Source organism: Aspergillus brasiliensis, assembly GCF_001889945.1.
Source record: "Aspergillus brasiliensis CBS 101740 unplaced genomic scaffold ASPBRscaffold_11, whole genome shotgun sequence".
Taxonomy (NCBI): Eukaryota; Fungi; Ascomycota; class Eurotiomycetes; order Eurotiales; family Aspergillaceae; genus Aspergillus; species Aspergillus brasiliensis.
This window is the reverse complement of record NW_027137452.1, coordinates 392266-408443: the sequence shown is the minus strand read 5'-3', so window position 1 is coordinate 408443 and position 16178 is coordinate 392266. Positions and strand designations below refer to the sequence as shown.

The 16178-nt window shown below is 50.4% G+C and overlaps 4 protein-coding genes across 4 annotated transcripts; 3 read left to right on the top strand and 1 right to left on the bottom strand.

Annotated features, from left to right (window-relative positions):
- Positions 1-918: 918 nt before the first annotated feature.
- Positions 919-1579, top strand: ASPBRDRAFT_46223 (uncharacterized protein; the record flags this gene model as incomplete). Its single annotated transcript, XM_067625586.1, has 2 exons — positions 919-1278; positions 1340-1579. A coding segment is annotated over exon 1 (157 nt), but the record flags the coding sequence as incomplete, so codon positions are not given.
- A 5657-nt stretch (positions 1580-7236) lies between these two features.
- On the top strand, positions 7237-8923 carry ASPBRDRAFT_131743 (putative HLH transcription factor (Hpa3); the record flags this gene model as incomplete). The annotated part of the gene is made up of 4 exons (XM_067618364.1): positions 7237-7450; positions 7502-8242; positions 8304-8543; positions 8607-8923. The coding sequence occupies 4 exons, from the start codon at positions 7237-7239 to the stop codon at positions 8921-8923; spliced, it is 1512 nt and encodes a 503-aa protein (XP_067476198.1).
- A 1539-nt stretch (positions 8924-10462) lies between these two features.
- ASPBRDRAFT_289589 (uncharacterized protein) lies at positions 10463-14841 on the top strand. Its single transcript, XM_067622584.1, has 2 exons — positions 10463-10557; positions 10626-14841. The coding sequence occupies exon 2, from the start codon at positions 10669-10671 to the stop codon at positions 14569-14571; it is 3903 nt and encodes a 1300-aa protein (XP_067476197.1). The 5' UTR covers positions 10463-10557; positions 10626-10668; the 3' UTR covers positions 14572-14841.
- Positions 14842-15319: 478 nt separating this feature from the next.
- Positions 15320-16114, bottom strand: ASPBRDRAFT_132068 (uncharacterized protein; the record flags this gene model as incomplete). The annotated part of the gene is made up of 1 exon (XM_067618394.1): positions 15320-16114. One exon carries the CDS (start codon positions 16112-16114, stop codon positions 15320-15322), a length of 795 nt encoding a protein of 264 aa, XP_067476196.1.
- Between the last annotated feature and the right edge of the window lie 64 nt (positions 16115-16178).

Genomic DNA, 16178 nt, shown 5'->3' with positions numbered 1-16178 from the left:
ATGGCCTGGTCTCATCCTTGTTGCCTGCATCAGATAACTACGTTGTAGTCCCCTACGGCCGAGTTAGAGCGAGATGGATGGGTGGGAGCTCCCGGTGATAAGATCGACCGTTATGTTTGGGGCTTGAAAATCGCCCTGCCAACCAGATTCATTGCCCACTAGTGTGCCTTCCCCTCCCATCATCTTAGCGAGCAGAGGCGACGACGTTAAATCTTCGGCTAATTGACTTGATATTGAGCGAAGGTGATTCTTGGGGTGGAGATCCCGTCGAGTGCAGTAGTACGTAGATACTACGGAGTAGATAGATCATGGAGGATAAAAAGCACATCCCAGAGAGGTCAGGATTACAAACGGCGATACGGTAGTAGTACCAAGGACAGAAGAATAAAGACAGAAGCAGCAAGGGTTTCGAGTGACACCAATTCTTTAGGTCTGCGGTGAAGCTTCAGGGACTCAAAATAGACGCCACATTCTTTCATGTTCCATGTGTGGAAGGCAGTTTGACATGCTGCAGAAAAGGTGTGGGTGACAAGGAAGGGATGAATCTGGCTCGGTGGAATTTGGAAAAAGTATCTACCTACACTGACTCGTCTAGACAGCTTACTGGCCACGGCGATTACTTAAAAGGGGATCATATCAGACCAACTACGCATGGGAGGGCGATCGACATACAGCGCTTGGCAGGCAAGGGCAGAAAGGAAAAGAAAAAAAAGGCCAGGCAGATCATACATAAGATGCAACACTCACTGTAACTAACTGCATACATATTTAGTTACTTATGTAGTGCTTTAGTGCTGCTGCTATTCGCGGATGCTGCACATTGTCCACATGTACCTTCGATGCGCATGTCGGCTGGTCACATTCCACCGGAGCGGGGGGAATACATGATGCGTGCAGGCCTTTCCACCCTCTTCCATCCCTCCCCCCCTCCAAACCAAGTATTGTGTGTCTGATTATTGGTGCCTCCCTGCATCTAAAGATAATTTGGTGTATGGGTGTGGTCGCTCTTTGGCTACAGGCGGCGAAAACCCATGCTGCTGTGGCTGTTATCATGCTGTCTGACTTCACCACCACTACCCATGACTTGACTTTCCCCCCACCTTCTAGTGGTTTCCAGGATGAGGTCCTTCGAGGCGCACTGGACTGCTGGAGACACCATGGACGCTTGGCGTCGTGTGGCTGAACCAGTCTCAACCGTTGCATGTCCAGAACCCCCCTTTAGCGGCGATCATTCCACCATGGTTGCCATGTGTCGGGCGCTGGAAAGCCAAATGAGTTGTGCGTTAGACCTTATTGGGCGTTAGACTTTGACTTTGGCGCTGACATTGGGAGCGAACAGGAATTTGATACTACGTACTCCGAAGGGTGACGACATAATCGGTTCTTGCTGTATCTTGTTGTATACTGGATTTGCTGTTGCCCTTGCTTTGATTACCATCTTCTTTTCTTTTTCTTTTTATCAATAATGGCATAGTTGTGGTGTAATCAGGCCATGTGGTACTCTACAGTGGATGTCGGGCAGGTATCGTTGGCCATTACCGACCATCACACTTCCCAGCAACCATGTCCCAATTAGCCGCTGCAGCCACTCAGACTCGTGCACCACGTAGTAGAACCGCTAGTAATTGTGCCTACAGAGCTTGAGACGACGGTCCCAACGCTTCCTCCTATGGGCTTTGGAGGGCAAAGTGACATAACAGTCCGCGGAGCTTTCTTGGAAGGGAGTCTACAGCAAACCCATGCACCTGGCCACTCCAGCTCGAAACCTCCTCACCTGTAGACAGGTAGTGAGTCAAAACGAGCATAAAATCTGTCGCATTTGCCGCCCTCTCCCTGATCCAAGTCTGATCCACGTCTGAATCAATGTCTGCAAGGAGGACGATGCAAGCAAAAAGCTAATTAGCAACTGCTCTGGCGCGAACGGAATGATACCGTGGGTGGATGGAACCCTTGACTCGAGGCCCAATACGGTACGCTTACGCCGCTTACGGCAGTTCGCCGGTCGTGGGACCCCTGAGGCCGATCGCCCAGTGCAGCCACGTGAAGGCAGTTTGCATCGAGATCGTTGCCGACCGAGGATGGCCTCTGCTTCGTTAATTTGTTAGGGGATCAGGCGGCTGTTCTGGATGCACCGCCAGTCCTTCGTGGGATGGCCTATCCAGTACGCTATTACCGTTGATCCACCGTCACCTTTGAATTCCAGCTGTTGAATATGAATGGATATGCAGACTCAGGAAGTCGGACAGGACAAACTACCGTTGGGCAGGTTCATATGCTGTTGTAGAGGATGGGTAAAGGCGAGTCAGGTGAAAACCATGAAAATTGACGGAGCTTATCCAGACCTGCTAAATTCAGTTTAGACCGAGGATTTGGAGTAATCCGCCTTCAGACCTCAAAATGAGCATAGTTGCCAAAATTCTACTTGAAGAATTTTCTTCGAGGTGTGAGCCATGACAAGGCCATGCGACCGATGGTGATGACAAGCGTTGACTCCAATGATGCAGAGACTCTGGTTCGTGATGTAATCGCCAGCTGCCACTCATTGCTCCGAAAGACCCCTGGGATTATATTATCCCTGGAATGATAGCGGCCCCTTCCCCCGCGGATAGCCTGGGACAGGCGTTCAACAACGTGTTCTCCCGTCATGGTTCGAGAGTAGTAAGTAAGGCCGGGAATTCTTCAGCCCACGGGACATTTTGCAGGCGTGGAGGATGCATTTGCCATGCCAGCGGCCCCGATGCTGATTCGCCCACCCGCGCTGGGATCGACTCCCCCATCCCATTCTGGGCCCCACTTCCCGGCTGGTCTGAGCTACGATTTCCCCCAACCGGGCTTAGCTTAGCGCCCAAAGGGGTAGAGCAGCTTGGAGCAGTTTGTCCCTGTTGGGCCATGTCTTCCTTTAAGTAAGTCGTCTTAGTTTCCAACAGGCAGACACAAACTTTTCCCGCTGGATGGGAAAGTTATGGATCCCACTTGCCTAGGCGCTTCTGCTTGACTCGACCAGTGGGGCGACCGATGACAGTCTTGTTTCTTCGTTTCGTGTCTCTACTCGGATACTCTCCATCTGAAGGTATCCGCAGTAACAAAAGAACAAAAAGAGCTTGCAACGAGGAAGATATCCCCAGATGCCCTGGGTCATCACTTTGAATTCGATTTCTCCCCGACCGGTTTGATGTAATGTAGTGTGATGGAGAATTTACTTCACAGATAACTACCTCACGGAACTTACTCTGTAGAGGGAAAGGATAAAATGGGGCCTCTGATGTGTGAGGCAACCTCGGACCCGATCTGCGTCAACATTGCCCCAGTTAGGTTCAACGATGATTACCCAACCCGGACAAGACTCATTCGAGCTTTCCTTCGCGGATACGATCCAGGATCCAAATAGAACGACGGATCTCTCTGCTCGTTTCCGGGAGATGTCCACGTCCGATCATGAACAACCCACAGGAGAGGTGCGCACCACAATAGAAATCCCCATCGGCCTGATTTGCCAGGTTATATCGTATATGTATCATGAGCCAGGGCCCAGGTGGGAGCGACCGGTTGATAAGCTGCAATATTGATACACGGACATGGGTGGAAGGGTGTCCACCAGGCGCTCTTAGGACCAATAATTCCCTGGGATGGCCGGGGAACTGTCAAACGTGGCTCTGATCCTGCCGACAAAAGGGAAAGAGAAGCAGATTTCTTCTTCTCGACTCCAGCAGAGCTATCCGATGCGCTAAATCACTAGTGGAGGACTAAGCAACTTCAAATTTGGTACCTGACATTTACGGAGTACACTGATCGCTAACTAGCCGACTGATAAAATGACTGGGCTGGGCCTTCGTCAGAGTTTTTTTTTTATTTGAGACGCCATGTTGGAACTTGGAAAGTCTGATGATAGCAATCGACCATTCTTCGGCCGCCTCCTAAAAATGTGGCAGAACTGCAACCCACGGAATGAGGAGCAGCTGGACCCTCAGAAATGACCGCCTCGTGGCGGTGGACATGATCACTTTAGGATGTCGTATTATTACCTATTTTTATTTTAGTTAGGTTAACTTAAGTGAGCAGTATTGGTATGACTAATTTGTTCCTCTTCCTTTTTTGTCAATTGATTAAATTCCAATTTTTTTATTTTTTTTTATTTTCCATTTTCAAATGCTTGGCTGCTTCCCGGGCGGGCTCCCCCTTCTATGACCTATGTTAGACGGCCTTCCTCTCTTATTTTGTCTCCGAACTTGCGGTGCGCCTCTGAGGCTATCTGTCATATGGAAATTTGAATAGTTTGTACTATGTTTGAGCCACGGAGAAAATGGTCGTCTTTAGTGGTTGATCCTGTTGGGATTGCTTCAATTCCTGTCCAATTGCTGGCAAGCCACTGCTGACCACGTACGGTTCAAGTACGCAGCGCCAAGCGACCATATATCGCTCATGTCTCTCTAACTTTCATACAGGACTGTACTTGTCATGTTTCTTATTCCCGTCGAGGAATTTTACACTCTCGTATGGCAGTGGTTGTCTCATGTGGCTGAGAGGTAGATTCAAATAGAGCAAAAGACAAGACTGAGAGTTATCTTCATTTACAGCCAGCCATGATTGTTGCCCCGTTCAATGTATGCCATTAATCATTAACATTGGAAATGAAAGTCGAGTGAAGAAGCAAGAAGAAGCAACAAACGCAAGAAAGATCAAAAGGAATGTAGAGAAGGGAGATCTTGAATGCAAGTGCTAAACCAACCAGCATTGATAGATTTATTACGCTTTCTTCTACGGAGTACTCTTACCAGGGAAGCTGAAGGAAGGAAGGAAGGGATGAAAGTCGGCGGCGGCACCACTTTGTTCTTAACCTTCTTATTTTATTTTATTTAAGTTTCTTATTTTTCTTATTTTCTTATTTCCTCCTGGGAGGGGGGTTGAAAAATAAAGAAATTCAAAATTCTTTTTCCCTTTCGGGTTTATCCTTCAGTCTCCCGAGTCTCACCTCGATATTGCTTTACATGAGAATTATCAATATTTTGATTTTATTTTTATTTAATTTTATGATTATTATTTTCTCTGCCAGCCCTTAATTTAATTCGATTTTGGCGTGAGGTAAACTGCATCTGTCACTCGATCTCGTCATTTATTATTTGCTTGCTATGCTGCATCGGTCTTTGCCTTGCGCTCCAGGGCCGCTGCTCCGTACTCTTACTTACAGACTGCTTGTTCTCTTACTCGATCTTGACCCTTTTACCCCAAGGCGAGGAGGGAACATCTTCAAGCCAGCGGTAGTGCTTATTCTTCTCATCCTCTTCCTCCTCTTTCCCCCTCTCTTGGAAGCCTTAGAATTCTCTTGGCCCATCCCATCATCGGTCTTTTCCACTGTCAAAGTCCGAACCAATCTCGACATCTGACTTTATCCTAACTTTGTTCCTTCTCCAAAGTAACAAGACACATCCTCTTACTATTTCTTATTTTCCTTAAATTTCTTTTGGGTCTCATCCAGACCCGCCCCAACTTTCTCCAAACTAGTCCGAATAGCTCCCGCAACTAAGAGGAGAGTTCCCATCTCCCTAGTATTTTCCCGCCCGATCCATCGAGGTTCCAAAACGACGATACACCAGTGCCACAGTCTGTTTGGTTCCTGTTGAACTAGTCGAGAAGAGACGGTCTCGACAGGCTACTACTACTACTATTATTATTACTGCTTTCACCTATCTGGTGCTAGTTGAAGAGAGAAAGCAGAAAGGGCTTTGCAGTTAGCTACTACTGCGACTACTGCTGCTACTACTCACATTTTTTTTTCGTTACTTACTTACTTACTACTGTTACCCGCCCTCTTCCATTCCTCAAACCGCGGCCCCCCTCTTGCTCTTCTGCTCCGAATTTCTTACTTCTCAGCCCGCCCGTCCCACGACTTGCCTCCCTCAGTCAAGTGCCCCCTTCTAGTCTCCTTCTTCCTCTGCTCCTCTCATTTTGTGATTTGCCCCCTCAGTCTCTCTCTCCCCCCTCCCCTTCCCCTCCTCTTACTTGCTTGCTCGCTTTACTTACTTTACACTTACTTAACACTTACTTTACCTACTTTACTACCTTTCCTCTCTTCCCATCCCCGCAAGCCTTCGTTCTAGCCGGTCACGTTAAGGTTCTGCTGGCCATCGGTCGGGAACCTTGCCCTAACACTTCTTCCTGCCCAATTGTTCGTCGTTTTAATCTCGTGCCACGTTCCGCTGCGCCGCCCGAGCGTTTTTGCACCTTCGCCATCTGGTAAGCTCCATCCAGTCCTGCACCGCAAACCCATATGCCCCGGAACCATTGGCCCTGCCGTACATAATTTCCGTCAGCCCCCCATGTGGCCGAAGCTGACACGATTTGTCCCTTTACTTAACATTTAGTGTTCCCTTTTTCTCCTCCTCCCCCTTCTTCACTTTTTTTTTGTGAAGATTAAAAAAGAAAACGTCGATTTTCATCCTACTACACCTTCCTCTCCTTCGCCGATCCCAGTTAATCGTCGCTTATCTCCTTCCTCCCATCCCACCTGTCCTTTCTATCCTTCTCAACTCTCCGTCCTCCGCTCGCTTTCACCACTTTCGGTTCCTCCCGCCCTCCTTCTCCTCTCCGGCAGTTTTTCTATTCTCCTTCCGGGCATACCTTTGCGACCTGGACGTCATTTCCCACTTCACGATTTTCGCATAGCCCTCTCTTTTTTTTTTTTCTTTTGCGCCATCGCTTCTGGCTCAGTGTTCGCCGAATCCTTAATACCGTGCGAAAACGGTTCGTCGACTCATCCCACCCTGCTAGTTATAACCCACCCGTGTTAACTGTGAAGAGGAAATAGACGTCTTTCACCCCGCTGGAATCTGTCGCTTTGCACTTATTTCCACTAGAATTGAAGATCTCTTGGAATCAGTGGAAATAGCGAATCGCCCCCGTCGAGGACCGATCAACGCGACAGTCAGTCACCTCGATTGTTGGATAGTCATACTTGCGCGCACCACACGAGTTCGCCATTGGACACATACAATTGGATAAATTCGTATTGCATCAATCGACCGGTCAGTCAACGTTTCAACGTTCACTGTCTTCCTACGTGTTGTGCCGATCCTCGAACATGAGATAGCGGAGAAACCCTGGCTTTCAAACACCATCCGGTATCCTGGAACACCTTAGAACACTCCGTGCGACTCCGCCACTAATAACGCCTTATCTTCCCCTGATATCCATTTCCTTTGTACCCTTTGAGATCGCTGGTATACCAGTCAACAGATTGTCATGGAGACCACTCTTGCTCATCGACCTTGGGAGCCCGCTACAACGGGACCGCAAACCCCACCAGTGTCGTCTACCCAGACTCTCCCATCTATCTCCACTTTGACAGCAAGTATGGCCGGCGGCATGCCTTCCCAGGCCGAAAAGTCACCCGGAAATGCCTCCCTGAATACGATAGAGCGAGATTCGGGGAATTGGTCCATGCCTCAGAGTACCAGTAAGGCTTCGTCTTATCCATTCCCACCTGCGGAGGCTGATTGTCCCCTAGGGTCGTCTACCTACTCAACCACGACAAACGCGACAGGCAACTATCCCTCCCTCTCCTTCCTCACGTCCCAGCCTTCGCCAAATCGCGCGTCCTACGTCTCGGATCGCTCCCCTTACCCCAACGACCACTCCAATACCAACACGCCTTCGTCTGCGGGGGCGCAGCCTTCTCCGAATTTCGGGTCGACTCAGCCGAACACAACCCTCCCTTCGATCAACCAGAATTACGATGCTCCGTCTCAGCGAGGCAGTATGGTGGAACCTCCCGAGTCTCGACGGAGCAGTGTGGATAGTAGGATGAACCAAGGCATCAGCTCGCTTGCTATCAACCCCGCATCTCCTTACCATAGCACGAATGCTTCGCAAACGTCGATTGTTTCGGGCCTTCAACGAGAGCGCGGCATCTCCATGGACGTCAATATGAACAATTCCTATCGCGGCCCTCGATATTCTGGAGGCCAACCACTTTCTCCTCTTGGCCCGCGGGCTAGCGAACATCGTGGATTTGCCGCTGGTCGCACGGCACCTGCCATCTCGTCGAATCCTCGCTCTGAGATCTACAATGCGGAGGCACCTACCGCTGGTCTCGCATACGCTTTCCCCGATCCCGACGTCGCGCGCTCCAATTCTGTCTCTTCAACCACCGAGAAGTCGACCAATCAATTCTCCCGCAAAGGAAGTACTGCTGAGTCACTCGCCAGTAGCGTCTTCTCTGATGCACGGTTACCTCGTGGACAGCATGGTATGTTTCAGATCTTCCCTCCCTAGGGATACGCAAACTCCGATTCCTGACGTTTTTCTAGAACTTCCCCAAAATGTGCACCATCATTCTCTACAGCACAAACAAGTTCGTGGTCTTATCGGGGAATCAGACGCACATAGTGGTAGTACGCCTTATAGCAGGACCCCCGAGCTGAGAGTAACGCACAAATTGGCGGAGCGAAAGCGCCGCAGTGAGATGAAGGATTGCTTCGAAGCTCTGCGTATCCGCCTCCCACAGAGTCAGAACAATAAATCCAGTAAATGGGAGACACTCACAAGAGGTAATTTTTTGGACCATCCCAAGCACATTCCTGGTCGTTGTTCGTTGGCTAACATACTTGTAGCTATTGAATATATCTCACATCTAGAGAAGATGGTCACTACTACTCGCAGAGAAAATGACGTGTTGAGGAGCGAACTGGAAGAGATGCGGGCGCAACTCAGTCAGCAGCAAGCCAACGGCCAATCTCGACAGCCGTCGATATTCGAGCACCATCCCATAACAGCGCCACAGCCGAATGGGCAGGTGCATGGCGCTATGTTTTCCGGTTATGCCCCTGGATCCGGGATGGCGCAGGAACAACCGCGAACCCTGCCTCCTCTCATGAACGGGACGGTTGCTCCCATGCAAGGCGTACAGTATACCGACGAACGGCGGTAGCTGATCGATGGCCATTGAAATCTATACCCATGGCATGGCTCATGACGAATGCATTGGTGACGGTTGCTCTAACCTGACACGGTCCACATTTCCCGCGTTACTAGACGTGGTATTCGAAAGTTTGTCTCTCCGGCTTGTAGATTTGTTTTGGGTGGCTATCGTCCTTTCGAGCGACAATCTGCTTGACTATTTCATCATCCTACCCACCATTTTGGTTGGCATGACAGCGATTCTTGGCTAGCCCAGGGCGGGAAACCAATACTTATCATCCTGTTTCTCTATATTTCTCCCCTTCTCAGCATTATCCCCTTGATCATGTCCCGTTTCATTACATCTCGGGGTCAAGGTGGCTTCCACCCACCCCCCCAAAGTCTCTCAACCTATTACCCCCTTCCCCTTCAGCCATCCGTCCCCAGAGCTGACTATTGGGGCGTGGAATCTCTATGTTCATTCGCCTCCATCATGTATTGTCGGTGTTTAAAAGGTATTGTGAATGCACGGAAGAAGGACAAAAAGGAAACACGAACATCAGTTGCTTGGAAAAGGAGTGTGTGTGTGTGTGGCATTGTTTTGATATCCCCATGGTTTGTTTATTATGTGTATTTTGCTCTACAGATACCTGGAAATCAAATGTCGAAGCATCGGTTGATACCGGTCGACATGGATGTCGATCGAGAACCTGTTCCACCTCAGTTTTTTGTCTCAGTAATGGTCGGAGAGACTCGTGACATTGTAGCTTCAAATAGCCGTTGAAATTGTGATTCTAAGTAGGAGGTCAGAGCTGCTTGACTTGGGCCGTCCCGTGGACTGCTTTGATGCAAGCTATTTTTGTCCCTGGCGTCTTGGTTGCTGATTGGTGCCCGGCGATGTTTCTGCAACCTCACCGGCGTCGTGGATATGCTTCTGTTAGCGCCGCGTGCCCCCTCATCGGCGGCTACAGAGCTCCCACGGCTTCTTCAGGAGCCAATCCACCCCTGGATCTATCTGCCAAACATCGTCTTGCAGAGTCGATCCAGGCACTCTCAGCCAATGGAGTCGACGCATCCTGCTCAGCTCTCGGGGGACGGAGGATTGGGCACTCTGCACAGATAGTAGCCAGGACCATGCGGGTCCTGGTCCGCGAGGGTACAGGTCAAGGATGGCTGTTGCATGATATGCATGAGCTCTTCTGGGTGCTTGGGCTTCTTCCTGGCACCAGCCGGTCGTGTTGTGATTCTTCCATCATTCTTCTCTTCCCTCTGTCCATGTCCTCCTTCTACTTCTACACCTCCCGCAGGCCCATGTTTGAACTGTCCACCCGAATCCACGGTTCTGATTCATTTGATCTTCTTTGTATCCTTTATATCCTTCGTACAATAAGACTGGAATGCGTGAATAACAGCAGGCCCTTCTTGTGTTGATGTGTTGATGTGTTGAGGCTGTTTTGTGCTCTGAAGGTCATTGTTCCCTCTGGTCCCCCATTGTCTCACCTGGATGCTTGGATCACAACAATAGCAATAAAAGCGTCCTTTGTTTCCCACTCGCACGATCAAAGGCTATCAATTCATCAAGGAACGTTTTCACAATATCGCAGCTGGTTAATACTTGTGATCTATACTGAAACGATCTTCATCTGCTGCACCAGTCCGTCTACGGTACTTGGCCTACTCCAACCCCCCTGAATGGTGTGTTACTGAACCAGCCAACTAATGAATTGGCTTAGTATAAGGCAGTTTCTCGGCCTCGCAGGCCATACGGCCCCCGAGATGCAGGATTCGACGGCAGGACTACGAATTCCTGCAGCTCCGACCTTCCCTTTGTCATCGCCTATCACGGAGGAGATTCCGAGCCCGGTGCCATCATCTCCAGAGGACCATGACATGGAAAGGAATCGGCCTTTTGCTTTTTTGAATAAGACAACACGCAGTAATAACCCATTTATACGCACAGGAAGTTATGATAAGCACTCACAGTCACTGGAAGCAGTGGATGGGACGGGGGTTACTTATCACACAAATCCGAACCAAGAGGACCTGGGCAATCTCGGGCTCTACACGGGGAAAAGTTCAGAACGGCCTGTTGGTCTGAGTTTGGTTACAGACTTCTCTCATCCTACGTCAAAGGCGTCTGGAGAAGGATCAGTGCCAACTTTCGTCGATTTGAATGATTTGAAAGCCCTCTCTGAGGTGCGAGAACAGGAAAGGAATGCGCATGGTCTGAAGGGGATATTGAAGAAAGACCCCGGTCAGGACTATGACCGATCCTCAGAGAAACCGTCCGTATTCGACAACAAACGACTATCTTACTTCAACATCAGACGGAAAAAGAAGGGAAATGACGATCTGTCGCCATCCGATCGGCCAATTATGATTGGACTCAGCATGCCATCCGATGAATCGCTAAGCACTCAAGGAAGAGGGCTAACAGTGAACACTGGCCATGCCCAACGAGCGGCACTGACTCCCTCTATAATCGTGACTCCGGCCAAGGAAGACACATTCTGGACGGGTCTTGACACGACTCATCCTCGTCCTAGGATAGCGTCTAGCATTTACTCTCAACCAACGCCGTATCCCGATGACAATGAAAGTGACCTCGATATCCCACCTGTTCCTGCTATTCCGCATTTTGCCTTCCTGGGGCAGAATGAGAACCCGAGCACGAACATACAACGGCAATCTGTATCTGCAGCCGGGAGACAGCGCTCGCTTTCAACTGGCACACTATTTGAAGAAGATGATGTGCGACGGGAGAGCCGCTCTCGGTCATATTCCAGCGGGACTGTCAAAAAGATTCCGGATAGGTTGAGCATCAACACTGAAACAAACAGACATCAATCACAGGGTTGGTGGACTTACTTGCTCTCACCTTTGCTGAGTCGCTACAGCACAGCCACGGGTCCCACAACCCCAACTGAGGGTGTGAGACCGCCAGTTCCCAGTATCGCAACGGGGTCAAGGGCATCGAGTGACGAGTGGTGGGAAAAAGAAGTTTCCAGCTTTTCGCCCGACACGCCAGAAGCCACAATACCTCATAATAAGGAAACGACACCTGACTGGTCAGATCTCGATCTGAATCCCTTTGATGAGAAAAGTCTAGACAATCAAGACCAACCTGTCGAACGAGAGCGGAATACAGCATCCTTCATGTTCCCGGGAAGACCGATCCAGGGGTCTGCTGCTGAATACTACCAAGCTTGTGCACACGAATTGTTCAGTGGACGGCCGTACTTTGAATGCGTCAACCATGTCTGCTCTATAACACCCAAAGACAAGATTCCCGGCTATGCTGAGGGCACAGTTGCGGACCCTTCAGATAACAGGGGCCTTCTAATTGACGTTGGGGACATGCCACCAAATGAAGTTCCTGGCTCGAGAGCTGTGCCCACTACTTCAGAGCCACGCACTGTCTATGAACCTAGTGTAATGGATAAGGGGGTAGAGGCTACCCTTGATGATCGTCATGACAATGATCCAGTTGGAGCAAGTAGCTCAAGGGGGGTCCCTCCTTCTGAGCATCCAACAAATCATTTTCCTCCCACCGAACGTCCGCTGAGCGAGTATCCTCCGAGCGAGCATCCCCCAAGTGACCACCCTGCTAGTGAGCATCCTCCCAGCGAACATCCTTCGACTGGACGACCTCCAGTGGAAGACACACCAAATCAGCCTATACCTGATGAAGGGTCAAGGGAGTTGCCTCAAGAGACACCTCCAGCGCCACATGCTGGAGAAACAGGAGGATTGGCACCGCCTCCAGACAGTCAAGCCAAAAAGAAGAACTCTTGGCCCATCTTTCAGCCAATTATTCAGCCAGTCGTTCAACCAGCTCCTCAGCCAGCACCCCAGCCAGCAATCCAACCAATAATAGTGCAAGCTCCTCAGCCGGTCGTTCAACCAGCACCCCCAGCTCAGGACATTCATGTTCATCCCGCTACTGTCCCATCGCCCATTCTCATAGCCCCCCATGGATACCAGCATTCAGCATTCCCTCAAGAACAACCGTCTGAACCACAGCCCCCTAACCCTACTTCTCCTGGCCTTCAACAAGCTACCGAGAGGGGTGGATCAATCCCGTTATCTGATATGCATACTACTCCAGCGCCTGCATATACATCCAATCACAATAGTTCCTCTACCCCAGTGCCTACATATACTTCTCACTATACTAGCTCCTCTATACATCGGATAGAGCCTCATCCACTTGCCCGAGAGGGTGTGACACATACCACCACAGAGAGAGAAATTATCGAGATACGACGGAGAACCTTGGAGACAGAAGAAAAGAAGAAGAAGAAAAAGAAGTTTGGCTTGTTGTTCTGTTGTTGCTGTTGCGGGGGTGATCGATCTCACAAGAACGGGTGTTTCGGTAGGAAAGACAAGGAGAAGAAGGTCAAACGTCGGTGGTACCTGGCTATCCTCACGTCCTTCCTCATAACCATAGCAATCATCCTCCTTCTAGTGATGACCTTGACAGGAAAGGGAGACTCCACTCCAGTGCAGTCACAATGGCTCAATCTCACCGGCTATCCACCGATGCCCACCGGTATCGCAACGATTGCCGGGCCAAAGCCTCAGGTACAGCAATCAGGATGCATATCTCCATCTACTCTCTGGAGCTGTGCTCTACCACCAAAGGAACAATCCGCCAACGAGCCCTACGCCGCCAACGAGCCGAACTTCCGCGTAGAAATACTATTCCGCAACGGCACCTATCCGAACAGCACAACAATTGCCTCCAGATCCAACAAGATCCTCTCCTCGCGGAGCTCCGACAACCCCTACAGCCCATCCCCATCACCACCCAGCATGAAAGACCAGACCTTCCTCGGCAACACAACAGACAACAACACCGTCCCCTACGCCGGCGAGGAGACTCCCTTCTACATGACCTTCCTCTCAACCAGCACCTTAACATCCACATCCACCCTTCGCCTGGCGCGAAGAGCCTCCGACAGCTCCTTCCCCAATCTCGCATCCATAATCCCATCCCCAGACGAAGACTCCGACGGAACCGCCGCCGCCGCAGATCTATATCCACTACCCTCATCCCAACCCGTCCGTCTCTACAACCGCGGCCTCAACACAGAACACTACGGCTTCTACACCTACTTCGACCGCTCCATCTTCCTCTCCTCCCTCGGCCCCCTCAACGGCAGCACAACCGACACAAACCCCAACGACCAAAACGGCGGATCCAACGAATCCGACGCCCGCGTCCGCTGCACATGGTCACAGACTCGCTTTCTCGTCCAAATCTGGACTCGCTCCAACGACACCCTCCTGAAGAACTCGACGACCACGTCCACGTCCGCAGCAACAGCATCAACCGCAACAGCAACAGCCACCACAACGCCTTCCTCCGCGACTGACTGGACCCGGCCCGGATCATTTCCTTACCCCGTCACCATCACTCTAGACCGCCATGGCGGAGACGCCGAAAAGAAAATGGTCTACTGCTATGGCATGGAGAGCGGCGAGCAGATCAACTCGACGGAAGTCAAGTTGCAGCTCGAGGATCGATCCTACGGTGGGACGTTGGTTAACCCTGCACCAGGAATTTTTGATCTTTCTGGTAATTCGTCGAGTGATGCTACGGGGGACTATGGTGGCGTTGATGGTGGGAGTGGAGGCTGTTCTTGTAAGTGGGCGAATTGGGTATCGAGCTCCTAGTAAGGGGATGAATGAAAGGTGGTGGATGATGATATATGCATGCCTTCTGAGCTGGATTTAGCCTGCCATGAGTAGAAAAGGGAGGGAAAAAAGAGGGGGATTCGTCTGTTAACTTCAGTTTGCTTTGATTGCGTTATATGGGGAAGTACTAATGATCCGAAGATGATAAAATGATGTGCAGATGTAGTAAGTATAATATAGAGGATGAAGTGTTACTCATATAGATGTGATTTTCTTCCCCCTCTAGTAGTATTGAAGATTACGGTTTCTACTAATGCACGTCCTTATGGGATTGGATAAATTCATCGAATCTAATACACATTCCATATACCGGAGTACTCCAGAACGAAGAAAGAGAAAAAATAAAAGTGCAAATCGAAAACATGAAACATGAAACGCCGTATATACCTCTGATTTCCATTCAAGAAAGAAATCTGCTGGAATCCAAACAGAATTCAGTGCTGGAAATCAGTAAGAGCATATATTATTTGTATATTGAGACACCTGAAACAAAGCCAAGATAAACAAACGAAACAAAACAAAGATCTTATCATAAGTGAGCGAAGCGTGCCACTTCTCGTCAATGATATTAGAGATTTTAGGCTTTCTGGGTGTAAAGCATGGTTTATCTTTCTGTATCTCTTTTCTGTGATAGTTGTGTCGTTGAGCAATCTAGTGATGCATGATAACGAAGGAAAACGGAAAAGGAGAGACAATATCAGGCACAAGGCTCGTTGTAAATACTCGCCTAGACCAAGACAAGCAGGCCCATGGCAATGCTTCCGACAAGAGCAATGCCGGGAAGGACCATCTTGGCACCGGAGCTGGACGAGATGAATCCGGTGGAGGTTGGCGCAGGAACAGTAGCACCGCTGTTGCCACTGCCGCCGCCTTCACTGGTGCCGCTGGTGGCAAAGGACCCTGAAGAGGTAGTTGAGTTGGAGAACCGCTGCGTTTGGGTGCTGGGAGTGCCACTGGCCGCCGGGGGAATGCTGGCAGCAGGTGCACTAGTCACGGCGGCGTTCGATTGAGCCGCTGCTGGGACGCTAGGGTTGACAGCAGCCGGGGCACTCGTGTGTGCGGCTTGTGTCTCCGTTGCGGAGGTCCTGATGAGCGGGACGCTCGTTTGAGTAGCAGTGCCAATCCCCTGGGAAGCAGGGACGCTAGATCCAACGGCGGCCGGCTCGGTGTGGGTAGCAGCTGGAGCGCTGGATCCAGCGGCAGCGGAATGAGTCTCGGCAGCACTGGACTCGACGACTGGGACACTTGCCCTGGCGGGACCAGGAGATGTAGTGCCGGCCTCAGGAGCAGTGGATGTGGTAACCGGAGGGGGGTGCTGCACGGAGGATTCAGCAGCTGGAGACTCCGTGGTACTGGATCCAGTTGCAGCACTGCTGGGATGCGCGGTGACAACGGCGGTGGCTTCGACGGTACTTTGGGCGGTTACTGTTGTCACTTTGCCATCGTCACTACTGGACTGTCCAGCGTGGGCAGCGCCAGCTGCGAAGGCCAGAGCGGCCACAACGTGGGTTGAGTAACGCATTGTGAATGGAGGAGTTTTGAGAAAGAAGAAAGAGATCTATCGCGATACAAGCAGCAAGACTTAA